Genomic DNA, 27,806 nt, shown 5'->3' with positions numbered 1-27,806 from the left:
CCAGGGATCCAACCCAGGTCTCCTGCGTTGGCAGGCGGGTTCTTGACCGTCCAAGCCACCAGGGAAGCCCTTAGGAGCAACTTCAGAGGAGAATTCCCTGAGGACAGGTGTGAAGAAGAGACAGAGGAAGTGCCTCATGGTGATGGCTCTATAAGGAAAACTGAGACTACGTCTCTCTTTAATTCACTGGCTACTCTCCTGAGTCCATGTCAGATTCACAAGACAAATGCCACCCTGCTCTCTGCAAAATGCTCGCCGCTGGGGGAGTCTTACTCCCTTGAGCCGCCACCAAGCCCAGCCCCACAGGACACCCTCCAGGCAGCAGAAGACAGACAGCAAGAGGAGGAGCGCCCCGCCCGGGGCACAGGGTCGCAGCAGGAGCACGGCTGAGTTTCCAAAACAGATCCCACGGAAACCTTTTCTCTTGCGACTCGTGGAAAAGTGTTTCCTGCATCTGCCAGTTCCTAGAAGCGGACTAATGACTTGAATTTTCAGGATTCCTTTATAAGGAGGTCTGCAACTTAGAATCTATATCGTCCTCAATGATGCTGACCTTCAGGTCACAGCAGGTAAACTTATATGCTTGAAAGCTTAGGGTGGTGAAAGTTCGGGGAGGGAGCAGGACCTTTTAGTACTAAAGGACTTAGATGAGATCTGCGACAGGGTGAGAGAAAGGTCAGGAGAAGTGCGGACCAACGGCCAGAGGTGGCGAGCGTGGAGTCGTGATGAAATTCAGTCAGCTCTGGATGCTAGCGAAACGCAAATGCCCCTGTGATACCAGGGGTGAATCATATCATCGCTTTCTCCCAGCTCCAAGCACCAGACCGTGTTCCCCTTTCAAGGAGAGCAGACCCTGCCATAGAAGAGAATGGTTTGGGTTTTGTTGTGTCTGATGAAAAAGAGAAAAGGGCGGTTAGCGTTAAATGTCTCCCAGGATGGTGAGGACTTTTCCATGCCGACAACCCCACTGGCTGCGACCGCCTGGGTGCCATTTTCATCCACCTCCAGAAAAGTTTTATGGACGACTTTTGACAGGTACAAACTGGGCCTTGGAGAGATTCCAGAAAGGTCAGCCTCTGTTTCATCAAAGATATCTGTGATGCCCATGTCTTGTAGAATAGGGTTGAGATCGTAGCTGTCTTCCAGGGTGAACCGAGGGAAGGAGACAGCTACTCTTTTTTCTGACATATTTTCCGAACTGCTCCAGGACACGAGTTTTTCGTAGGTGATATTCCTTTCAAGCTACAAGAGGAAGAAAATCACATTCAAGGTCAGATGATGAGCTTGCAAAGGATGCCCTATACACTTCCAAGGGGGGCCTGAATCTATTTCCACCGCTGGTAACAATCCTCAAGGTCTCTGCCTCAGAATCCTCTGATTTCATTTAAAAGTCCTCCAAGAAAATCTCTTTCCTCTTTAAAAGATACCAGAAAATTTGGATTCCTCTGTTCTTTGGTGTCTGACAGGTTAGTGTTCAATGCTCAGCAAAGCTCATTAGATTACATCAGGTGAGCTTGGCCAATCCTTAATATTCTGAAGTTCAACCTCCTCTTTATAAAACAGAGGTAATACCACTGGAGTTTTGCAAGGATTAAGCAAACTAATGTATGTAAAGTACTTCCCACAGTACGGCTGTGCTCAGTCGCTCAGTCATGTCAGGCTCTCTGTGGCCTCATGGACTGCAGCCCACTGGGCTCCTCTGTTCATGGAATTTTCCAGGTGAGAACAGTGGAGTGGAGGGTCATTTCCTTCTCCAGGGGATCTTCCCAACCCAGGGATGGAAGCCGCGTCTCCCGTGTCTCCTGCACGGCAGGCGGGTTCTTCACCACTGAGCGCCCTGGGAAGCCCTCACGTAGCGCTGGCACGTGATAAACTTGGAGTAAGAGTTATGGTTCTCATTGTCTCCCTGTTCTCCCATATCCCTGTATTTCTGTCTCACTTTCTCTCTTCCCCACCCCCACCCCACCAAGCTGGACCTTTATTATTAATTCCTACTTCACAAGTAATCTGCTTCAACATCAGCATCTCCACTTCTGTCCAAGCACGAGGACCGAGGAAGAGGATTAAGCTAAAGGAACGCTAACTGAGCTACAGCAAAATAGTGTGAGAAGAGGCCAGACGTCAGGATATTCAGGAAAAAGGAAAAGTTACTTCATTTTTGCAATTCTCAAGTTCCTCGGCTTCCAGATCCCTTGGTCTGGAAAAATAACTGCAGAGAACCACGAGATGAGCAAAAAAAGTCCTATCCAATATTTTTGGCATTCGTTCTTTAGTTCTCGACAAATGAGAAATAAATATCTCATGAATTCAGATTCGTATGTATTCTCTGATTCTCTGATAGCCCAGATACCATCCTTCTTCAAGATGATATGATGAAATATGGTGTGTGTGTGTGTGTGTGTGTTAGTCGCTCAGTCGTGTCCGATTACTTGCAACCCAATGGACTGTACCCCACCAGGCTCCTCCATCCATGGGATTCTCCAGGCAAGAGTACTGGAGTGGGGTGCCATTCCCTTCTGCAGGGGATCTTCCCGACCTAGAAATTGAACCTGGGTCTCCTGCATTGCAGGAGGATTCTCCACCATCTGAGCCAAAAGGGGAGCCCCAAAATATGCTGTCGTCATTGTTGCTGAGTCGCTCAGTTGTGTCAGACTCTTTGCGCCTCCATGGACTGCAGCTGCAGAGATGTGCAAATGAAGACTTACCTCTTCCAGGGCCTTCAGGTTGTCCGCAGAGCCGGACGGCAGCAGCACGACCATGTCAAGCTTCCCCTTCGTGTACGGAAGCTCCAAGATCTGCGCCTTCAGCTCGTCCACGAAGCCAATTCTGAACAGCCCGTTCTGGTTCATCATCTTCACATTCTTCTTTTCACTCTGAGGCAGACAAGGTAGAAAGTCACAGCATGGCCACAAGAAGCTCACAAACCCACACAATCCCCAACTTCCCTGAAATCACGGTCAGTCCAGGTGAGAAGGGGCTTCCCCCGAAAGTTCAGAACCACAGGGGTCCAGTCTAACAAAGCCTTCTGCCCACTGACCAGGTGGCCCCTACTTTGCCAACATCCCATCTTTCCATGGTTTTGGTAGGTTCTTCAGCTCCTAAGACCCCTTGTTGGTAGGATGTCCATCCAGGTGTCTACCCACAGCCTCTCCAGCTGAAACCAGCCCTGCCAGCTTCCTCGTCCTTACCTGCTCCACCCCAGCCTCTGGCCTCCCGGGATGCTCTATCCCTACTGGCCTGGATGGCCCCACAGAAGCATCAGTGGGAAACTTAGTTAAATGCTAAGCTTCTGGGTACTAAATAACAACTCCTGCCACCTGGGCTTCTGCCAGAGGAAAGGGCACCGTAAGCCTCATGACAGCCTCACAGTATGCGGCAGGTCGCCAATGGACAGAGGAGCACGTGCCATGCTGGAGAGAACAGCACAGCTGTTCTTGTGCAGAAAGTTAGAAAATGTAGAAAAATAAACAAATGTACACACCATGTCTCTCTCCTGGCATTACCTATGCTGATAGCTAAATGTATGTTCCCTACTGGGTCTCTTTCTGTGCATGTATAATACCCATATATAGTCATAAGTCACATACAATATACAAAATACAATATATATAATACTGATAATATATAATTGCTCTTTTGAAGTGAGGACACAGGTTTTTGAGGCAAATACACACGTGAATCGTAACGCATGAGTTTGGCTGAGTAACCTACGCATTTCTTCCCCCTGGACTCCTAAGTAGGACTATTAATAACACCTATTTCCATAATGTCATTTTGGGGAAGAAATGAAATAATGAAGGAAAAATGCTCAGTGCAGCACCTAGCACAAAAATGCTTCGTAATCTTTAGGCACTGATTTTCATTAATAACCAAATGCTCTTGTAAACGCCAGTCGTAACCCAGAGACCTAAGTTTAGATGTGAGTATACATACTGCCCATCATTCGGTGGAAATTCTGAGTGAATATCTAGAAAACAGTGCTCTGGTACCTCACTTAGAGAGAAAACGGCATCAACTGTGTTTTCGCAGTCAAAATATTTCTCCCATTTGGCCTTGAAGTAGACAGCATTCACCAGCACCAGCACGGTCTCACTGTTGATACTGTCCTTGCTGAAGAGTTCCTTGATTTTACCTAAAAAAAGTTTCCAGAGAACATCCCAAATATGAATTGTAGCAAAAGTATTCAAGTAGACAGATTTTTTAAATGCAGTTTAGTATTCCCAAGACTAAAGTATGTCTCATCCAGGAAGTAATCCAAGAAAATTGGTGGTGGTTTAGTTGCTCTCGTGTCCAACTCTTGTGACCCCATGGACTGCAGACCGCCAGGCTCCTCTGTCCATGAGATTTCCCAAGCAAACATACTGGAGTAGAAAGCCAGTTCTTTCTCCAGGGATCTTCCTGACCCAGGGTTCGAACCCAGGTCTCTTGCATTGCAGGTGGATTCTTTAACCAACTGAGGCACCAGGGAAGCCTAATCCAAGAAAACTAAACCCCCAAAAAAGTCAGACAGGGCAGTTTCAGATTGAAAATATTCTTCCATTTTTGTTGAACTCAAATTTTCACTACACATCACCACCATTCCTTCACTCAGAAAATATCTGTAAATCTAGGTAAAATTTGGCAAGAATTAGGATCTTATTTCTATTTCCCTCTGAATAAACAGGTTCTATTCACCATCTTTCTACTGACCCTTAGAGAAACATGGAACTAATTGGCCTCCTGCTGATACTGTACTTGGCTGGAAGGCATCTCACCTTCATGATGGAGCAAAGGGCCAGAAATAAGTACCCGCAGCATCCAAGCACTTTAACTGTTTGACACCCGCACAACAAGCTTTGGACCCAATCCACACACGTGAGCCTCGGATCCCGACAGACCGGTGATCTGCAAAGCTGGGCTGACTTTTTCTTTTAAATGGAAAAGAACATCACCTCCAATGTGTTGGGTCTTTCTTACCTTGGGATTGAGATTCAACCCAGAAGTTAATCTCTTGCCTGGATTTTTCACTGTCTTTCCGAAAATCAACACTTTCGACCGTCGTGTGGTAAAATTGAATCACACCATCTAAGTATTCCTGATAAATTGAGATAAATGGAAACAGTGACATAAAACCATACAATTATGCTAATAGTTTAGGAGTGAAGCAGTCCTGAGAAGCCTAATGAGAAAGAAGTGCCTAGTCATTTATACTGGGTGCGTGGGGTCTCTATCTACCCCCAGACTTAATTACACAGAGACATTTCATTTCCTGTAGTGTTAATTGAGGGTGTAGAATGCTTATTAGGGAGCAGTCCACGGTTAAAAGCACACTAGCTTTCCCACCAGACCTGGACATCCCGTTTGTGGAGACTCACAGCTCAGCTGGTAAAGAATTTGCCTGCAGTGCAGGAGACCCCAGTTCGATTCCTGAGTTGGAATGGAGGAGGTCATGGCAACCCACTCCAGCATTCTTGCCTGGAGAATCCCCGTGGACAGAGGAGGCTGGTGGGCTACAGTCCGTGGGGTCGCAAAGTGTCGGACACAACTGAGAGACTAAGCACAGCACAGGACAAATAGCAAGTAACTTTAGAGCCTTTGCTGTAAAATGCTTTAAGTTTTTAAGAATTAGAACACTGAGTAATGGTACTGTACAGAGTTTCTATTCACAGTGATGAAAACGTTTTGGAAATAGGGTAATCATTACACAACACCGTGAATACAACTAATGCCACCGAACTGCATACTTAGAAAAGGTTAAAATGGCAGTTTTTATGCTATAGATATTTTACCACAATTTTAAAGAATTTTGTAATGTAATATACCGAAATCACTGCTGTGAGCATTTTTAATAAGTGAGTTGTGTTTTATATGAATTTATATTTCAATAAAGCTAGTTTTAAAAAAAAAAAACATATAAAATCTCATTTCCATTATAAGAGAACATACTAATTTTGGTCCAAGAACGCGACCCCGCCCCTGAAACACGCCCCTGACGCTCGTGGCCCGCCTGTGCATTGGTCACGCCCACTCACGCTCGCTGCGGCTCACTCGCTCTCTCTAGTGGCGAGAGAGGAAACTGAAGCCCGGATGGTTCCAAAGCCTTTAGCCACAGAGACAGGACTTGCGCCTTTTGGCTCCAGTCAGTCTCCTTCGGCCACACTGCACCGCATCTTAAAATGAGTACAATTTCATAGGCATGTGGCCTGATCGTGGCATAAAAGGGAGTTTTAGAGAAGCGCTTTGAGCTGCGAGGGAGGGACCAGCTGGGAGAGGAGCTACCAGTGCCTCTACCAGGCACCGTGAGTGGGAAAGACCGTCAAGGTCACAGGAGAGAGCATTCTTACCAAACCCACACGAGCTCCAGGCCTGCAGAGGCTGTTCGTCACGTGGCCCTCCGCTCCCCGCCCACTCCCATCCGTCAGGGGGCCTCCTGAAGTGTGCAAGTGGAAAACTGGGAGGAGGGCGACAGAAGGTGTGGGGGAGAGAGAGACGGGTCCTGGACATCCCAGCGCCACCTCCTCCTGCCAGAGGTTTGGGCTCTAGACAGCAGGGGAGAAATCCAGCTCCCTGATGGTTTTGAAATATAAGTCAAAGGGTGGTTTTAATCAGCAGCCACGCCTAACTCACCGGGCAGATTGGGAATTCTCGCTCCCCATAAAGCCTGTTGGCAATACTCAGGGTGTAATCGACTTTGATCCTGGCTAATTTGGAGAGAAGCTGCCCGAAATAGCAGCTGAGCAGTCCACTCTCATCCTTTGAAGACTCGGTCTAAACAAAGGAAGAAATAAAACGTGATCTTAACTAAAACGCGTTAAAGCCTCATAAAGCAAGCTGTCATTTCACTTTGTTACCAGGTGGGGGAGCAAGCGGAGAAGAAGCGAGGGACGGAGGGTGGGCGTGGTCCCTGTCCTGGCTCCCACGTTGGATCAAGATCAGGCGGGAAATACGAAAACGGGGACCCCACAAAGCACACTGCATTTTGGATGAGTGTGCCTTGTTTTCCTCTGTTTTCAAAAAGAGTCAAGAAAGAGTCTTAAACTTCCTAACGTAGGAGGATATACAAACTGGAGAATATCTTTACAGTTCCTGGTATAAGACAACCCATACAAACCTTCAGTGTCAGTACAGACTCCAGCAGGAAACAGCAGAAGTGGAGAGAGAGTCGTGGGGAGCTGCTTCCCCCACCCCATCCTCCTCAGCCTAGCTCCACCCTGGGGAACCGTGGCCTGTAAATCTAGGTGAGTGCTGGGACTATGGTCTGAGCTTCTTGATCCTAAGCAGAAGACTCTAGATCCTACTCTTTACAGCCAAGGACACATAAGACGCATAATCAGAAAGGAATTGGGTCATTTGGGATTATTGCTGCGGCTGTGGCTGCTGAGGTCTGCCAGGATCTCAGGAGGAGAAAAGACTGTGGTCTCACACAGGACAGGCCGGAGGAGCACTTTGGACGGAGGGGCAGAGTTCATGGTGGCCCACCTGCAGGGTCAGGGACCCCGTCACTTCCTTCTGCCCTTCCAGGTTGCTGTCAGCAGGCACTTCTTGCTCTGCTTTTTTCAGACAGGGATCCGGCTCGTTCCCTTTATTCTGGGAAAATTCGTTGAAGTGCAGTACCTGCGCGAGAGTAGAGATGGGGTCTTTCAGACCACACAAACAGCAGGAAGTCTGAACAGCTTCAGAAACATTTTTATAACGTGGCAATGATAAGGATTACAGAGTTAAAATAATCATTAACAGTTTAAATAACGGTTTAAAGAAAGGTGGCAGCTGGGGAAGGACAGGGTGGGACAAACTAAGAGAGCAGCATGGAGGCAGGTACATCCCTCGTGTAAATTAGACAGCCGGTGAGAATTTGCTGTCTGACGCAGGGAGCTCAGCCTGGGGCTCTGTGACAGCCGAGAGGGGGGGATGGGGGGGAGGTGGCAGGGAGGTTCAAGAGGGAGGGGACAGTGTATACCTGTGGCTGATTCATGTTGACATTTGGCAGAAACCAGCACAATGTTGTAAAGCGATTATCCTCTAATTAAAAATAAATTTTAAAAAAAGAAAGGTACATGTTTCTTTTGACTCAGGCTGTGAAGTGGAAGGATGGGAAGTAAACAGAATGCTATGCCCCTGCATTTAAGAAAGAATGTAGCCAAGCTAAAAGATTATCAAGGCATCTGCAAGTCACACTTGGCTATGAGATGGCCTGAATTGACTAGAAGTATAAAATACACATCAGATTTTGAAGACTTAATATGAAAAAAAAAGAACATAAAATTTTTTATTTAAATGTTTTAACTGATTGCATGTTGCTATGATAATATTTTCAAGGTATTGGGTTAAATAATATATATTATTAAAATTAGTCTCATCTATTTTTATACTTTCTTAGCATGGCTACTAAAAAGTTTTTAATTACATATGTGGCTTAGATTATATTTGTGTTAGACTGTGCTGACCTAGAGCTTCAAATCAGTACAGCAGAAGATAAGTTATCCAGAGCTTTGCAGAAAGATGGGAGACAAGGGGGGCATCTGGCATCGTCAGGGTAGGTCTGCTGTGACACTCAAGAGCCTGGAGAAGGAGCATCCGAAACCTGGCCTGGAGGATGCCGATTGCAATCTAGCCGAGTGTGGCTAAGGGAATAAGGGGGGGGTGTGTGTGTGGGCATGGACACGCTAAGTCGTGTCCGACTCTGTAATCCCATGGATTGTAGCCTGCCAGGCCTCTCTGCCTATGGGATTTTACAGGCAAGAACACTGGAATGGGTTGCCATTCCCTTCTCCAGGGGATCTTCTGGAGAAGATTGAACCTGCATCTCCTGCATCCCCTGCATTGGCAATCAGATTCTTTACCACTGCGCCACCTGGGACGGAGTAACACACCAAATAAAGCACATGAATAAAGTAGAATGACCCCACACACCTGCTGCCTCAATCCAATAATTCACTCTTCCGTTTTAGGGACACAGCTGTGCTCACACTTAGCCTCTGCACTCTGGACTAGATCAGGCAATTGTAAGGCCAGCCTCAGGAGCCTGTGGTTTACTGGAGGGCATTCATTCATTCTACACATTTGTATTGGGTTGCTGCTCTAGGACAGAGTCCTGCCCGCTGAGAGGTTACATTCTAGTGGGAGAGGGATGAAATAGTAATTAATTACTCTAGGCGGTATGTCAGAAGATGGAAAATGCATGTGGGGAAAGCAGCTGGGACAAGAGGGAATCTCACAGTGTTGGGGGTCAGTATGCAGCCTTAAGGGGCTTCCCTGGTGGCTCAGATGGTAAAGAATCTGCCTGCAGTATGGGAGACCCAGGTTCAATCCCTGAGTCAGAAAGATCCTCTGGAGGAGGGAACAGCTACCCACTCCAGTATTCTCTTGCCTGGAGGGTCCCATGGATAGAGGAGACTGGAGGGCTATAGTCCATGGGGTCGCAAAGAGTAGGACAGGACTGAGCAACTAACACACACTCGCACATACACACACACACACAAACACATGTAGCCTTAAATAGAGAAATCAAAGTCAATCTGTTTGAGAAGGTGAAATCTGATCACAGTCCTAAAGTAGAGATTAAGTTCTAGATCAGTCACCTAGGGGCATAGGATGGAGCAAAGACCCTAAAGCAGGAGTGGGTGTGGATTTCCCAAGGAAGGGGTGGGGGGTCGGTGTGGCCAGAGAGAGGGGAGGCGAGGGAGGGAGTCGCCAGGTTACCCAGAACCCAGACCCCTAAACCCTCATAGGCCATTGCAAGAACTCAGGCTTCTGTCGTTAGGGAAATGGAAGTCCAGGTTTTGAGCCAACAGGAAACAAGATCTGACTTTGGTTTTAAAGAATCTTTCTGGCACCAGGGCTGAGAACCCTGACAGTGGAAGCAAGGCCACTCGTGAGGAATCTGGATCCAGGCATCAGGGAGGTGGTGGGGAGGGCCAGAGTCGTGGATGTATTTCAAAAGAAAAGCCAGCAGTCCTTCCTGACAAACTGGATGTGAAGTGAGAGAGAAAGTCAAGGAGGACACCAGAATCTTTCACCACTGGATACATAACTGGTGCTTAATACATTTTTATTTAATGGAATGAGTGAGAGAGAAAACACAAGCACATATTAAAAAATACTGGCAATATTGGTATCAATAATTATATAGAGAAAAAGCACCAGACATGTAGACAGACAAGGGCTTCCCTGGTGACTCAGTAGGGAAAGATCTGCCTACAATGCAGGAGACATAAAAGATGCAGGTTGGATCCCTGGGTCGGGAAGATCCCCTGGAGAAGGGAATGCAACCCACTCCAGTATTCTTGCCTGGGAAATCCAGGCAGGCTCCAGTTAATGAGGTTGCAAAGAGTCAGGCACGACTGAGGTGGCTGAGCACGCACGCAGACAGACAGAGACAGGAGAGCAGCTGTCAGGTGAGACGCAGCAGGCGTCCTCAGGGAGCCAGGGGCGCCCCTGAGCCTGGAAGTACGGTTGGATTGAAGAGAAAGCAGGGCGTGCCCCATAAATGAAAATGCAGTTCCCAGCAACCCCGGGGCGCAGGGAACAGTCAGGCTTGCCAAGGGATCGGGGCCGACTCTGCGCCCGGACGCGGAGCGCGGTCCGCACCTGGTCGATCTGGCGCGCGCTGCCGCTCCTGGCCCCCAGGCGGACCATGCCGAGCGCGGCCGAGAGGCTCAGCGGGCAGAAGAAGATGTTCTTCCGACAGTCATCTGTGCTGATCTTTTGGAACAGATCAAAGCAAAACTTGGTATTTGCTGCGATGAGAGAGTCCATTGTGAATCTGATGACACTCTGAAACCAACAAGAAAACAAAACAAAAGAGAGAGAGAAACGATCCTCAGGGCACAGTAGGTAAACAGCTGTCGTTTTAAACACCCAAGATACAACCATACACCATTAGTCACCGTGTCATTAAAAACTGGAAAACTAAGGTCATTATCCTCATGGTATATACATGGAGATGTGGATATTGATACTGACTCAGATAGAGATCTGTATTCATTAAGTGGTGTGATCAGTTTCCTGGGCCTGCCGTAACAAATAGCTGCAAACCGGGTGACTCAAATAACAAAAAATGGACTTTCCCAGGGTTCTGGAGGCCAGAAGTCCAAAACCAAGGAGTTTTTCAGAGACTCTGAGGGAAGATCCGTCCCATGCCTCTCTCCCAGCCCCACTGGCAGCAGTCCTCGGCTTGTAGAGACATCACTCTAACCTCGGCCCCCAGCTTCGCATCGCGCTCCTCCCCGTGTCTTCCGTGTGTGTCGCATCTGGACACTCGCCTTTGGTTTAAGGCTCACCCTAATCCGGCAGGAACTCACCTTAACTTGTTTACATCTGCAAACCCCCTACTTCGTATAAGGTCTCATTCACAGGTACTGGGGATTAGAGTTTAAACATATCTTTAGAGGAATTCTACTTACTTTGTTGTAGAACTGCCTTTAATTAGGTAAATAAAGTCAAAGGCTACCATTTCCCAAGGTCAAGTTGACCACCAAGGTCATTCCACCTCCTTCTCCTAAGTGTTTCCTCAGTTTCCTCCCCTCTGTGTTCTACAACATCGGAAACGTCCAGCTGGTCATCCGGGGCTGTGTCCACTGGAAAATTCTCACCTCCTGACTCATTCCACATGCAGCCTACAGGACATGGGGCTCTGAAGTCAGTCATTGGCATTATTCAAGATAATAAGCCTTGAAAGATCTTGGAGGTTTAGAATTCATTAGTGGTTCTAAACCTTGCCCACCAAAAGTCTACTCCAGAAGACTCAAGAGACTCTTACGAAGCCTTCAGCTTGGACCCATCCCTCTCAGATGAGCTGTCCTTTCTTCTGTCTTTTTGCCTGTGACTATTGTGGTGTTCCAGGATGGAAACGTAAGCCCTCTTATTTGTGTTTTTACCACTAGACTTGAGGCCCACAGTAAGTGTTAGGCAATAGTTACTGCATCTTTAGCATCTTCCCAGTTTAGACCTTTGTTAAAATTTTTTTTGCATTTTTATTTCGTTGACCACACCATGCGGCATTTGGGAGTTCCCCAACTAGAGATGGAACCCGAGCCCCTGCCCTGGAAGTGCTGAAGCCCAACCAGTGGGCCCCCAGGCAAGTATGGACCTTTTTAGTCTATAAACCCTAATTCAAAAAGATAGCATTAGGCAACTTTTTAAAACTGTGCCAGATGTATGTTTTATATATATTAGCTTTAATCCTACTCTGCAAGTTAGATACTACTGCTGCTGCTGCTAAGTCACTTTAGTCGTGTCCGACTCTGTGCAACCCCATAGATGGCAGCCCACCAGGCTGCCCCATCCCTGGGATTCTCCAGGCAAGAACACTGGGGTGGGTTGCCATTTCCTTCTCCAGTGCATGAAAGTGAAAAGTGAAAGTGAAGGCGCTCAGTCGTGTCCGACTCTTAGCGACCCCATGGACTGCAGCCCACCAGGCTCCTCCGTCCATGGGATTTTCCAGGCAGGAGTACTGGAGTGGGTGCCATTGCCTTCTCCGAAGTTAGATACTATCACTCCCTTTTTAGAGATGAAGAAACTGAGGAATTAAATCCCACTTGTGGACTTCTCTGGTGGTCCAGTGGTTAAGAATTCTGTTATCAGTGCCAGGGACACGGGTTCGGTCCCTGGTCCGGGAAGATCCACCATGCCTCGAGAAACTGGGCCTGAGAGGCAATGACTGCGCCTCTGCCCCTTGAGCCTGTGCCCCACACAGGAAGCCGCCTCCATGCACGGCAACCAGAGACTGCCTGCATGCAGCAACGAAGACCCAGCACAGCAAAAGTAAATTAATCGATTTTTTAAAAACTTCCACGGATTTATCCAGATTAAGTGCTCCCTCTACTATATTTGCTATTTCTGCTGCGTCGCCCCTCAGTGTCGGGCTGGCACGCACATGCCCACCGCACACGCGCTTCCTCCTCTTGGTCTGGCCTTGGTCCATTTTTAATGTCACATTTTTTTTTCTGCCAAATTTGTCCATAACGTATTTCTCATTTTGTGCTATTAATACTGGGTTCCGGTAAGGTACTTTCCAAGAAACATATGTTCCTGGTGCGTCTGGAAATTCAGTAATGCCTCACACCTCAGAAAGCTAAACTTGGTGTGTTGAAAAATATCTTCACCTCCAACACATTCTACCTATAAGCACAGCTCATGTAGTGACAAGTCGACTAAAAAAGTAGAGAAATCAAATAAATTTTAAAATATCTGAGTTGAGGGGATTCACGGGCTTTTGTTAAATCATAAAATTTTGGATAAAAAATAGCCTTATGTTTTTTAAAGCCTTGGCTGTACAACCAATGTTGATATTTGATCAAAATCTTTGGAATGGGAACTTCCCTGGAGGTCCAGTGGTTAAGACTCTGCACTCACAACGCAGAGGGCGTGGTTTCAATCCCTGATCAGGGAACTAAGATCCCAAATGCCACATGGCCTGGCCAAAAAAAAAGTTTGGTATCAAGGGAGGGGAAGGCCATGGCCATTGTGGCTATTTATTCCCTGCTATGAAAAGAAGATTTGATGCAGACAATATTGACGAGGAAAATGGACTTGGATTAACGACTGAATGATCCCAGCCCAGCCCTTGGCTCCCAGCTGTTTGCACAGCTTCACCTTGTTCCCTGGTGTGGATGTGGCCCAGAGTGAAAGGGCGTTGCTTTCTGGCATGACAACGCACAGACCTCAACAATTAGTGTCTTACCTGCTTTAAAAAGAGCAGAGTTGTTCATGCCGGCCACTCCCTTCTTCCCCAGATTCAAAAAAAAAAAAACCAGGCCGGCAGAGGTGAGGGAATCTGTACACAATGAAACACTGGCGGGGAAAAGATGAGGCTGAGCCCTCCCCCTGCCTGGGCCTGTTCTCACTGAATGTACTGCTTTGGGCCCTCATTTCTCATTCTGGAATTGTCTTTACTCTGTGAGCTGCAGAGCAGCCCCACCCCAGCCCCACCCCACCACCACCACCAAACTCTCTCTGCCCATTTGTGCGTAAAGAACAAGGAATCTGGATTTCCCTGGTGGCCCAGTGGCTAAGAACCTGCCTCGCAATGCTGTGGACCAAGATCCCCCGTGCCACGGAGCAACTGAGCCCTTGTGCAACTGCGGAGCCCACAGGCCACAAGTGGGGAGCCCATGTGCTTCAGTGAAAGATCTCACCTGACACCACCAAGACACAATGCAGCCAAATAAAGAAAGAAATATTTAAAAAGAAAAGAACATGGAATCTGCACTCAATTTTGTGAACTTTGCATAAGTTCCCTAATGTGGCTCCAACTACCGTCTTGTCCTCTTTCCCTGAGCATTAACCGAGTTAGCTGTGATAGCAAGAAAAACTGTGACAAACCTAGAGAGCATATTAAAAAGCAGAGACATTACTTTGCCAACAAAGGACCATCTAGTCACAGCTCTGGTTTTTGCAGTAGTCATGTACAGATGTGAGAGTCGGACCATAAAGAAGGCTGAGTGCCAAAGAGTTGATGCTTTCAAACTGCACTGAAAAAGACTCTTGAGAGTCCCTTGGACTGTTAGGAGATTGAAAGAGTCAATTCTAAAGGAAATCAGTCCTGAATATTCATTGGCAGGACTGATGCTGAAGCTCAAGCTCCAGTACTATGGCCACCTGATTCGAAGAACTGACTCATTAGAAAAGACTGTCATGCTGGGAAAGATTGAGGGCAGGAAGAGAAGGGGACAACAGAGAATGAGATGGTTGGATGCCAACCCTGACTCAATGGACATGAGTTTGAGTAAGCTCCGGGAGATAGAGAAGGACAGGAAAGCCTGGCATGCTGCAGTCCATGGGGTCGCAAAGAGTTGGACAGGACTGACTGACTGAACAGCATCAACCCCGTAGGCTAGTTCTAAGCCTCCCCAGAAGGCAGCATAGCTTCGCACCACCTCCCCTCCCAAGGCAGAGATGAAAGCGTAGTAAGAGAAGAGTGCCCTGAGAGTGGCAATGGATATTGATGACTCTGTGTGAGCATCTGTAATAGGGAGAATCCTTCTGGCTTCATGTGAAAGTGAAGTGAAAGTCGCTCAGTCTGTCCGACTCTTTGAGACCCCATGGACTTACACCGTCCATGGAATTCTGCAGGACAGAATACTGGAGTGGGTACCCTTTCCCTTCTCCAGGGGATCTTCCCAACCCAGGGGTCGAACCCAGGTCTCCCACACTGCAGGCGGATTCGTCACCAGCTGAGCTACAAGGGAAGCCCAAGAGTGGCTCAGTCCTGCGCAACTCTTTGCGATCCCAAGGACTGTAGCCCACCAGGCTCTACCGTCCATGAAAGTTTCTAGTCAAAAGTACTGGAGTGTGTTGCCATTTCCTTCTCCAGTGGATCTTCCTAACCCAGGGATCAAACCCGACTCTTCCACATTGCAGATGGACACTTTTACCCTCTGAGCCACCTGTCTTTATACAAAACTCTAAACTATGGAAAACATGAACACTGAATAACTTAATTAAATGGCAATCATCTTCTGAGGGTTTTTTTTTTTAATTCTACAATTAGAAACTGGCTAAATCTGACAATAATCTAATGTTTTGATAAACAAGCGTTTATGAAATTCTCCCACTGGCTTAGTCACTGAGTATGAAAAGATAAACTGAACAAGACAGTTTCTGCCTTTGAGAAATCCACACTCTATTGCAGAACAGGCTTCCCTGGTGGCTCAGCGGTAAAGAGTCCACTGCCGATGCAGGAGACTCAGATTCAGTCCCTGGGTTGAGAAGATCTGCTGGAGAAGGAAATGGCAACCCACTCCATTATTCTTCCCTGGCAAGTCTCATGGACAGAAAAGCCTGGCGGGCTACAGCCTTGGGGTCACAAAGAGTCAGAGACGACTGAGCAACTAACACTTTATGTGCATACATATACATATTACATATTTTATTTTAATTCTCTTGATTTGTTAAATTGACGTGTAGTTGTTTGCAACGCTGTATTGCTTTTGGGCGGATAGCACAGTGATTCAGCTATGTAAGTGAATTATTTTTCAGGTTCTTTTTTCTTAGAGGTTACTACAAACCTACTACTACTACAAGCCTGTATGCAGGTCAGGAAGCAACAGTTAGACCTGGATATGAACACAGACTGGTTCCAAATTGGGAAAGGAGTTCATCAAGGCTGTATATTGTCACCCTGCTTATTTAACTTATATGCAGAGTAGATCATGCGAAATGCCAAGCTGGATGAAGCACAAGCTAGAATCAAGATTGCTGGGAGAAATATCAATACCTCAGATACGCAGATGACAACCCCCTTATGGCAGAAAGTGAAGAAGAACTAAAGAGCCTCTTGATGAAAGTGAAACAGGAGAGTGAAAAAGTAGGCTTAAAATTCAATATTCAGAAAACTAAGATTATGGCATCCAGTCCCATCACTTCACGGCAAATAGATTGGGAAACAATGAAAATAGTGACAGGCTTTATCTTGGGGGGCTCCAAAATCACTGCAGATGGTGACTGCAGCCATGAAATTAAAAGACAATTGCTCCTTGGAAGAAAAGTTATGACCAATCTAGACAGCATATTAAAAAGCAGAGACATTACTTTGCCAACAAAGATTTGTCTAGTCAAGGCTATGGTTTTTCCTATGGTCATGTAGGGATGTGAGAGTTGGACTATAAAGAAAGCTGAGCGCCGAAGAATTTGTGCTTTCAAACTGGTGTTAAAGAAGACTCTTGAGAGTCCCTTGGACTGCAAGGAGATCCAGCCAGTCCATCCTAAAGGAAATCAATCCTGAATATTCATTGGATGCTGAAGCTGAGACTCCAATACTTTGGCCACCTGATGCAAAGAACTGACTCACTGAGAAAGACCCTGATGCTGGGAAAGATTGAAGGCTGGAGAAGGGGACAACAGAGGATGAGATGGTTGGATGGCCTCACTGACTCAATGGACATGAGCTTGAGCAAGCTCAGGGAGTTGGTGGTGGACAGGGCAGCCTGGTGTGCTGCAGTCCATGGTGTCGCAAAGAGTCGGACATGACTGAGTGACTGAACTGAACTATACAAAATATTCATTATATTTCCCCATTGGGTCCTTGTTGGTTGTCTATTTTATATGTAGGAGTGTATATACATATATAACTTTTTAAAGTTATATATAATTTTAAAATATGCTCTAAATATATTACTAAACATGGCAATTCATTTTTAGGCGTTGCAAGTTTGTGTTTAACACAAGGGCTAAGATTATACTCAAACATCAAGAGTAACTTATCACAGTGAAATTTGGCTCCAGATACAAATAGGATATGTTCCCCAAACATTAACAGGAAGTACTTTATATCTAATCTAGAAAAGATCCACCACACACGAAGCTTCTGTTTGGCTAGGTCTAAACCTAAAGGCTGGTTGCTGATGTAAGCTGCCACTTAATAAACTACAACTTGAAAAACTTGTACATAATTTACCTCAGTCATCATTATCTTTAGATTGAAACAACTTTTTAAGAGAGAAAGGTCCCTCAAAAATCTATTCAGCTCAAGAAATTAGTACTACCTTCACCCATGATGACTTTGTAATAACAGCTACCACTTCATTTGAGCCTTCAATGTGACCCACATTTCATAAACGTTGTCTGTAGTTCTCAAAACATCTCATAAGTCTAGAAAGTATCTTCATTGTACATCCAGCCATTAAGTGATGCAGCTGATGTTCACACCAGTCAATTCAGCCCAAGTTCAAAGCCTCCCTCTTTCCGCCTGCACCTCGCTGCCCACGGTCACAGATAACACTCTTGCTCCAGAGCAAAACTGAATACTCTATAATGACCTATATGGGGAGATAATCTAAAAAAGAGTAGATATAAATATATGTGGGGCTTCCCTGGTGGCTCTAGTGGTAAAGGACCCACCTGCCAATGCAGGAGATGCAGGAGACCTGGGTTCAGTCCCTGGGTCAGGAAGATCCTCTGGAGGAGGGCATGGCACCGCACTCCAGTATCCTTGCCTGGAGAATCCCATGGACAAGGGAGCCTGGTGGGTTACAGTTCATGGGGTTGCAAAGAGTCGAACATGATTTAGTGACTAAACACCACCACCATGGCTGGCAGGAGGTGTTTTGGGGACTTAAATATTAAATTATGTAAGTCAGTCTGGATTTGAGATAAAAGGGTTTGCAGTCTTGCAATTCCAATCTACATTTATGATGCATTTATACAGATTTCAATGCAATGTGGAAAAGATTTTCCAGCAAATATTCAATCTAGAGGAGAACTCCTGGGTAGATCACAGGAGTCTTGGAAGGACAGACAAACGAATGCCTGAGTTGCCCAAGGGCAGAGAGGTCAGTTCAGAACAGCCCTGATGGGTGCCATGCTGGGTGGTCCTTTTCTACAGCCCAGGTCCCCGCTCAGAGACATCAGTAAAACATATACCCGCTGGAGGCATCTCCCTGCCATAGGGCGTGTGGTGGGTCACTTGGTGTGGCCATTTTTAAAAATGGTTTTTTCACTGGAATGTAGTTGGTGTGCAATGTTGGGTTTGCTCCAGGTGCACAGCAAAGTGAACCAGGCACACACACATACACGCTCGCTTGCTAAGTGGCCTCACTCGTGTCCAGCTCTTCGTGACCCCATGGACTGCAGCCCATCAGGCTCCTCTGTCCCGGGGATTCTCCAGGTAAGAATACTGGAGTGGGTTGCCATGGCCTCCTCCAGGGGATCTTCCTGACCCAGGGATCCAATCCATGTCTCCTGTACTTGCAGCCAGATTCTTCACTGCTGAGCCACCAGGGAAGCCAGCCATCGCTGGTGCTACTGAGCAAGTTTAATCAGGGAAAAAAAAGATATCACTTTGATATCAATAACAAAGTATCATATTTTTCCCTATTGTACTTCCCAGGTAAGTGACTTGTTATTTACCTAACAAGTAACGAAGTAGAAGAACTTTGATTCTCCAATTCAAATCTGCTGTACAAATGGTGGAATATCAGTAATGAGGTACTTCCATCTGCACAATACACTTTGGGGGGTTGTTTGTTTGTTATTTTTGTTTAATTTTTATTGAAATATAGGTGAATTTAAATGTTCTGTTAGTTTCAGAAGTTCAGCAAAGTGATCCAGTTACGTATATACATATATCTATTTATTCAGGGGCATCCCTGGTGGCTCAGATGGTAAAGAATCTGCCTGCAATGCAGCAAACCCTTAGACTCTTTTTTTATTATAGGTTATTACAAGATACTGAACATGGTTCCCAAGGCCAAACAAGTTCAATAAATTTGAATTTTGCTCTCACAGTACTGACAAATCAATTGCCTTTATTTTTCCATGTGCTTTCTAATCTTGCAACCATATGTATATATGAAACATATTTATATTTGTTCACATGAAGCACACACATTTGTATATTTGTTTCCCTTATCACTCTGTCTGTTTTTTATATTTCTATCTTTGCTTCCACGGCTTCCCAGGTGGCTCAGTGGTAAAGAATCCACCTGCAGTGCAATTCTTTACCACTGAGTAAAGATCCCTGGGTTCCATCCCTAGGTCAGGGAGACCCCTGGGAGAAGGAAATGGCAACCCACTCCAGTCTTCTTGCCTGGAGAATCCCACGGACAGAGGAGCCTGGTGGCCTCCAGGCTAGAGGGTCACAAGAGTCAGCACAGCTTAGCAACCGACCACATGGTCAGCACAGTCAGCACGGTCAGCACCGGACCACACACTGAGCACACTCTTTGCTTCCAAAGCATTATGCTCTTGAGGGTAGGTTCCATGTTTCTATTCATCTTTGCATCCCATCATAAAGAATGATGGCATATATGAGCACTTGCTACATTTTTATAGATTTATTAGCTATCATTTACTTCTTTTCCATTGCAAGCAATTCTAATGCTTGAAATATTAGATGATAATTATTTCTTATTAACTGTATACATTCTGTAGGCAGCTGTAATCAATAGACATTATACAATAGAATCAACTTTTGATTAATTTCCTACTATATATAAGAAATTATTCACTTATTAAAATATGATTTCCTTTAAAGTGAAAATTTTAAAGCTTAGACTAAACAGATTTTCTAACAACCCAAAACATTGAGTGAAATTATTCTTACCTATATAGAATAGAAAGAAAAAATTTATATCCCCAAATTATTCCATGACTTATAATTTTTTATAATTTCCACAAAGCTATTAAGAACCCAAGAATGAAATTCTAAGTTCACATAGGTGATACCATTTTAGTGGAATAAATATAAAGCCTGGTTATAATTAAGTAAATGATAAACAATTCTTACACAAGAAATACTTGTGAAAGATACAGGTATTGCCACATTTACAAAAAAATTCAAACCATCGTAAAACAAATTGCTCTGTTTTAAAAGATATTTGATTTAATAAAAATAAAATTGCACAGCCTTTGATTTCAATCAAGTCAGCTTTGGGTTTCGAGCGTTTAATGTAAAATTCCAGTGCAATGTCCATCACTAAAAATAACAGGCAATGCGAGCATTTACCTTCTTGCCTTCAGAGGTGCTCCTAACAGCTGGCCAGGCGGGTTTCAATCCACACCCTGTCAGGAATGGAAATATATGAACTCTGCCCCTCCCACACTGGCATTCTTCCAAGTGCCATTTCGGCATCCGGGGTACAACTGTCATTGATTAATGACAAAAAAAGAAACAAAAGAAACAGGAATGCGTGTCCCACATTTTTAAACAAATCCTCACACTCTGTGCCTTCAGCTACATTAAGCATTTAACTTACTATTTGTATATTTCCTTTGATCTTTCTAACTGGTTCTCTTTATAGAGACCTCATAGTAATAGCTGACCTGTACCTTTCAACCCAAACCCTGATACTAGATAAAGATGCAAAGAACCGTTTTATTTTATACCCATGTCTTGGATATTCTCTTATGCTTGAATTTCTATAGTTTATTCAAAACTTTTTTTTTTAACTATTACAAATGACTTTCAAAATACGCTTTAAGTTATTTTCAAAGTTTTGGGGGTTTTCCCTGCAGTATCTTTGGGGTGGGGGTTGGGGATTGCTATTTAATTTATCTACTTGAATAGTTGAATAACAACGGGAAGATGGAAATTATCAAGACCTGCTGACAGAGACGGGGTGGGGCAGAGCAGGGTGATGGGAGGTACATTCTAGAAATGAACTAGTTGGCTAAGAAACAAAGGACTGATCAATTCTGGACCAGTGTCTCCAGAAAACCTGTACAGCTTCCCTTCCTGCACTCTGTGACCTGCTCATCTATTTTATTTTTATTTCCTCAAATGACTATAGACCCCAGTTGCTCCCACTTTCCTCCTTTTCTTTCTGTCTTTCCTCTTACCCTTCTTTTCTTTTTTTCTTCCTTATTGGGCTCCCAATAAAGCTTTTATCAGACAAATGTATTCCACAACTGAAAAAAAAAATAGTTTTGAAACTGAAATAAATAATTTCTGATGTCATTCTAGTTCTAGCATTCCACGACCCTGCTTTGTTTATGACCATAAACAGGGCAGTTCCTGAATAGGGTACAAAGGCTGTAACTATTAATGAGAGAGGAACAGTAAAAGCTTTGCAATCAACACAAGTTAGGGACAAAATAAGGACTCCTCTATGGCTTGGTTCCTTTTTTGACAGCTTTGTCTTCCTTTTCTAACTTCTTGTCAGACAACAGTATTATGTGAGCTCCAACCCAACAAATACAATTATTGTATTAAATACAGGGAAATTTAAAAGAAAACTTTTTAAAATAAGAGTATTGCCTTTAAGGAGAATATACACTGTTGTATATGCTCTATGTGTTTGTAAACTTACGTGGAGAACATAAGCTACTTAAGATGATGTATAAATTGAACAAGTGAAAACCACTTTAGAAGGTAAAATATCAACCAGTGGGAATCAGTAGCTCAACATCAACAGGGTCTCTCAACTCTGGGAAACACAGAAAAGAAAAGTACTGTTACTTTCCTTTTTTGGTTTAACCCTTGGTAATAAGGACTGCTGACAGTTTACTTCAGCAGTGAGACAGAGGGAGGTAAAAATTTCAGTAAGTCCATAAAGTGAACGACATGAATTTACCCAGATAATGCCCAGCACTTTAAGAATACTTTATGAGGTGGTCATATGTTAATTAGCTCCATCGTAGTGATTATTTCACAACGTATGCAGATATCAAAATATTTGCATACCTTAAATACATACAATTTTTGTTTGTCAGTTATACCTCGGTAAAGCTGGGGAGAAAAAGAACACATTTTACACCCAAATATAACTGGGTATGTGAACCATAGGTCACATCTACCTGCCCTGCCGTGGCCGTCCTTGCTTACTCAATTTTGCTGTGAATTGCCTTCATTTTTTCACTAGCAAATGCGAATGGATTTTTTTTCTCTAAATGTTTCCATAAACCTCTAAAACCATCATTTCTCAGTTGAGTTTGGTCGTTGGTTTTGATTTACAAGGGCTTGGAAAGTTTTAGCCTGCGAATCAACGACTATTTCGTGCAGTTGATCGGTAACTACTTCCTGAGATCGCTGCCCAGCATTGCCACGCAAAACGTGTGCTGTTGACATTCACAACAGGGTGATTTGTTTGCCCAGCTCCCTGGATCTCTGCCCAGCTCCAGTTTGGGTGCCTGGGCAGATCCAATGCTTGTTTGAATATCTTTCATCTAGGATTGCATCTGTTCATTCTTTCAAATAATCCAACAAAGATCTGGTTACAGATGACTGTGTCTTGCAACCCTAAAAAAGTTGGAGTAGTGCGATTGTTCTACGGGCTTCTCAAGTAGCTCAGATGGTAAAGAATCTGCTTGCAATGTGGGAGATTTGGGCTCGAGCCCTGAGCCGGGAAGATCCCCTGGAGATTTGTAATGATGAAACCCTCCACTGAGCGTAACTAGATATGAAGGTACTATGATAAATCACTAGAGGGGGCAAGAGAATTCGTTGAGCATCTCCACCATGTGTCAAGCACCACTTGGAACCTTCCATATGTAATTTCATGTGAGTGACTGAGGAAGGTCAGTCTCTAATACCAATGACTTATGGTGTCAGAGAATTAGGCTAGAGTTTGAAGGAATTTTGAAGGTCAGTGCTCTGTTCAAGGCAAGTTAAAGAAGTTTTTCTGTGGCAGCAGCTGTAAAAACAGGGTTTCATCAAGTGTAGAGTAAGATAACTTCCCCTACATATGTAAGGATGCATCATGAGTTATGTATGAGCCAATCAGTTAACCCTTTAGTAACTGGTCTTTTTCTGCCTGGAATATTACACCTGGTACGGGGCTTCCCAGGTGGCGTTAGTGGTAAAGAACCTGCCTGCCAATGCAGGAGACATAAGAGATGTGTTTTATGTCCCTGGATCAGGAAGATCCCCTGAAGAAAGAAATGGCAACCCACTCCAGTATTCTTGCCTGGGAAATCCCTTGAACAGAGGAGCCTGGAGGGCTACAGTCCATGGAGTGGCAAAGAGTCGGACACAAGTGAGTGACTAGCACTTGCTCATCCTTACTTTAAATGACGACATATTATAATTTTTAAAGTCCATGAAAATCTTACATCCTTAGATACATAACCTCTCCTTACATAGAACAAATGTAATAAAAATATGCATCTTGGTTTGAACTTAACCTCAGACAAAACTCTAAGCTCCTTGACTATTGCAATAAAATAATGACCCAGACGTTTATTTGATGAATAACTAAGTTCTGAGTGCCTACTACATGTCAGACACTGGGTGTACAATGTCAAGAGTGTGATTGTTCCTGCACCCATGACCCCTAATAAGCAATAAGGGCTTATTATCCAGACTGTATGACCTGTGTCTACAAGTAATGAACATTCATGGAGGGCCTTCCAGCTTCATTACCTCATTGAGTCCTTCCAATATGTCAGGGAGGGAGATATTATTATCTCAAGGTGATAAATGAGAAAACCAGGATTCAGGCAAGTTAAGGTGCTCAGTCATGATGCTAGAAAATAGCAGGAAGGTATTAGCACCCGCCTGCTTCTCTGATCCCAAAACTAAGATCTGAAACACATACAGCTTCAATACCAAGACAATGAGTCCCAAAAGGCACCTCCGCCATCAACAGTTTGTCCCATCCAAGCACATACCTATAAGTCAGTGAGGACTGTCTCCAGCTAAAGTCTGCTCTGATGAAGTCAGTTCAAGACCAGACAGAGGAAGAAACAGCCACGTCTTACAGCCTGTGGAAACGACTAAGGATAGGTGTTGAACAAGTAATTCTATGTGTCTTAAATAATGACCATGAATCAGAATAATTAACCTATAAGACAGGGGTGAGGGGGGAGGGAGACCTACATCTGTGGTCATTAGAACAATGAGTTTCAAATTAAAGTAATTATCTCTAATTCTGTGTTATCACTCCTTTAGAATAGAATATTCCACTAACACAGCCTCTCTTTACACAGTCTCCCACAGCCTATCATTCCTGGAAAACACAGATTACAGAGGAAGCCTTTACAAAGGGCTGCTAGAAAGTCTGGACTTTCTCTCTCTCTTTTTATTGAAGTATAGCTGATTTATAATATTATGTTAATTTCTACTGTACAACACAGTGATATATAGCCAAAAAGCTTGTTCAGCTTTTTCCAGTACATGTTATGGAAAAACTCAAATGAACTTTTTGGCCAACCACATATATGCATTCTTTTTCATATTCTTTTCCGTTACAGTTTATCACAGAACATGGATACAGTAAGACCTTGCTGTTCATCCCTTCTGTATATAATAGCTAACATCTGCTAATCCCAGACTCCCAATCCATCCCTCCCCCCCACACCCTCGGCAACCAGGAGTCTGTTCTCAGCGTCTGTGAGTCTGTTTCTGGTTCATCGGTGAGATCAGCTGTGTCTTATTTCGGACGTCACGTGTAAGTGGTGTCACACGATGTTTGTCTGCTCCTGACTCACTGCACCTGGTGTGACCATCTCCAGGTCTATCCCTGTCGCTGCAGACGGCGTCATTTCGCTCCCACACGGCTGAGTAGTACTCCATCGTGTATCTGCGCCGCACCTTCTTTCCTGGACTCTCTCTCCCTCTTCCTTACTCTCCCTGAGCACCTTACAGAGCCCTTGAAGCGCTGTGAAACTGCGCGAGTTCACAGTTTGTGAATGTGATATGCAAAATCCACAGGGAATGGTTTTCATAGCTTGCCCCAGTCCACTCCCAGCAAACGGACTGAGAAGTTTCAACACCCTATGGTCTCAAGTGTTAGTGAGTGTGAAGTAAGCAAAGTGTAGCTGAGAGAGAGGGTATTGCAAACACCATCTCCCTGACTCTGTGACCTGCCCAGCCGTGACTGCAGCGTCCAGGAAACTCACCGGGCGTTGTCACCAGCGTGATTGTCTTCCTGTGGCATATCAGACAGAACCTAACTAATGAACAAATTCTCTCCCCTCTTCCTTATCTCCCTGGTTTCTTCTCGTCTTTTTAATGAGGTTTTTCAGAATGGTTTTTTAAAACATTTATTTATTGGGCTGCACTGGGTCTCGGGTGCAGCATGCAGGAACTTCTATCTTATCACAGCATGCAAACCCTTAGTTACAACACGCGAGATCTGGTTCCCTGACCAGGGACCACACCTGGGTTTCTTGCATTGGGACCGTGCAGTCTTAGCCGCTGGGCCACCAGAAAGTCCCCGGCTCCTTCTCTGTCTCTGTCTTCCTCGTCTCTCATTCCCTGTCTTTCAGTGAGCCCCGCCCTAACCTTGTTGGGCTCTCGCTCTCTCTTTCTCTCAGAGTTAGGCTATTTCAGAGGAATGATGCACTTGCACAACTCACCAGATATTACCTATCATCATTATAGCAACACTGACTCTTTTTCAAAGCATGATTCATATCTGAAGGAAAATACATCCTTAGAGGACTTCTGAGGTCATTGAATTTCCATAGAATGTTCTCTTCCTCTTTATGAAATTTCAGGACAGTACACTCAGTGTTCTATCAAAAATCATCCCCAAGCCATGACTGAATGAGCATCAGAATTTGAGGAGTAAATAATACTGTCTGCATTGTATCAATAAAGAAAACCTTATCCCACTACAAAAGAAAACCCTAAAATTCTGTGGAATGTTAAAGTGGTGAAATCTTACCTATAAACCAGAGAATCAGAGACTCTAAAGGAACTTAGAGTAGCATGCTGCTGCTGCTGCTAAGTCGCTTCAGGCGTGTCCAACTCTGTGTGACCCCCATAGACAGCAGCCCACCAGGCTCCCCCATCCCTGGGATTCTCCAGGCAAGAACACTGGAGTGGGTTGCCATTTCCTTCTCCAATGCATGAAAGTGAAAAGCGAAAGTGAAATCGTTCAGTCTTGTCCGACTCTTAGTGACCCCATGGACTGCAGCCTACCAGGCTCCTCTGTCCATGGGATTTTCCAGGCAAGGGTACATATAACTTGATAATATGAAATTGAGTTGTCAGAATTAACTCACAGAGTAATAATAATATAACTAGGAATATAACTGTAAAAGTGACAAACATTTTGAATTAGAGAGATGATAAGAAATTTGGGGCAGTAGACTATAAATGAATTTTAAATATTACATGTCATTTGAGAATGCTAAAGATATTTAGTAATATAAATAATATATAAATAAAAACAAAGCTAATTGTAAGCCCACCGACACTTACACTTCCTTTTTTCCATATTCTCTCTTTTTACATAGTTGACCTCACACTACATTTGTAGTTTTGCATTTTTTTCATTTAATACTACAAAGAAAATATTTCTCCGTATTATAAAATTCTGTTTATAAAAATCACTTTTCATGGTTATGTGAACCTGCCATAAACTAGTCACCTCTTCCCTTACTAATCGGGCTTCCCTTGTGACTCAGCTGGTGAAGAATCCACATGCAATGCGGAAGACCCAGGTTTGATCCCCTGGATAAGGGAAAGGTGACCCACTGCAGTATTCTGGCCTGGAGAATCCCATGGCCTGTGTAGTCCATGGGGTCACAAAGAGTTGGACACGACTGAGCAACTTTCACTCCCTTACTAATTAAACATTTCGGAGGTTTCCAATTTCTATAAATAGTGCTATTAAAAATCTCTAGTGGACTTCCCTGGTGGTCCAGTGGTCGGGAATCTGCCCGCCAATGCAGGGGACAAGGGTTCAATCCCTGCTCCGGGAATATCCCTCCGTACCCCGGGACAACTGAGCCCACTCGGCGCAACCCTTGTGCCGGTGCTCCCGAGCTGGTGCTCCCAACGAGAGGAGCCGCCGCAGCGAGAAGCCCACGCCCCTGGAGCAGAGCCGCCTAGCTCTGCAGGTAGAGACCCCGGAGCGCAGCAACCAAGACCCAGCGCAGCCAATAAATAAACAGAAATTCTTTTTTTTAATCTTTGGTTTCAGCCTTTTTTATTGGAATCTCAGATACTTTCTTTAGCAGAGAGATCTAGGTGTTTAATTAATGGCTAACACTCGAACATTTTGGGGTTTGACCACATCAGGTCAAATGTTCTCCACTAGTGCAGAGAAGGGGTTGCCTTTCCACTGTGACTTACTAACCAGTTTTTCCTCCTCTAAAACCTGGAAACCAAACCTTCACCCTCCTAAGAAAGGCATGAAATGGCCAGCACTCTCCACAGCGCTTCTCCGTTAATCACTTCAGTGCAGGACTCTGTGGGTGGCTGTTCAGAGTCTGTGATTCTCTCAAGTCAGCTTTGGAGCCTCCTTCAACTAATCTCTCTGGGGCAGGGACAGGGAGTGACCATCTAACTTTCTGAGTATTCTTAAGGGAACACCTTTATCATATTCTTCCCTGTAAATCCTGTTGTAATTCTCCGTGTCCAGGTATTGAATTTTTCCTGTGACCCAGCAATGACTTACATGTGCTATGCCAATAGGATATGCTATTGCAAAACTTAGAAG

At 44.7% G+C, this 27,806-nt stretch overlaps 1 protein-coding gene across 1 annotated transcript; it reads right to left on the bottom strand.

The window, feature by feature from the left end:
• Positions 1–20,488, bottom strand: SERPINB12 (serpin family B member 12). Its single transcript, XM_027526120.1, has 8 exons — positions 20,423–20,488; positions 10,567–10,752; positions 7,459–7,593; positions 6,607–6,747; positions 4,957–5,074; positions 3,990–4,132; positions 2,706–2,873; positions 1–1,242 (listed from the first exon to the last, which is right to left on the bottom strand). Exons 2-8 carry the CDS (start codon positions 10,732–10,734, stop codon positions 838–840), a joined length of 1,278 nt encoding a protein of 425 aa, XP_027381921.1. The 5' UTR covers positions 10,735–10,752; positions 20,423–20,488; the 3' UTR covers positions 1–837.
• Positions 20,489–27,806: the final 7,318 nt, after the last annotated feature.

The sequence above is a fragment of the Bos indicus x Bos taurus genome, chromosome 24 (genome assembly GCF_003369695.1).
Source record: "Bos indicus x Bos taurus breed Angus x Brahman F1 hybrid chromosome 24, Bos_hybrid_MaternalHap_v2.0, whole genome shotgun sequence".
Classification (NCBI taxonomy): domain Eukaryota; kingdom Metazoa; phylum Chordata; class Mammalia; order Artiodactyla; family Bovidae; genus Bos; species Bos indicus x Bos taurus.
The sequence above is the reverse complement of the archived record's forward strand: the minus strand, read 5'-3'. Positions and strand labels throughout refer to the sequence as shown.

Bases quoted from the DNA above. Each gene is read 5' to 3' on its own strand.
- SERPINB12 (XM_027526120.1), bottom strand. From the start codon at position 10,734: ATGGACTCTCTCATCGCAGCAAATACCAAGTTTTGCTTTGATCTGTTC. The intron at 4,133-4,956 runs GTAAGAAAGACC...AACTTTTTTTAG, and splicing joins GGTTGAATCTCAATCCCAAG to GTAAAATCAAGGAACTCTTC. The intron at 2,874-3,989 runs GTACCAGAGCAC...TGTCTGCCTCAG, and splicing joins CCGTTTTCTCTCTAAGTGAG to AGTGAAAAGAAGAATGTGAA.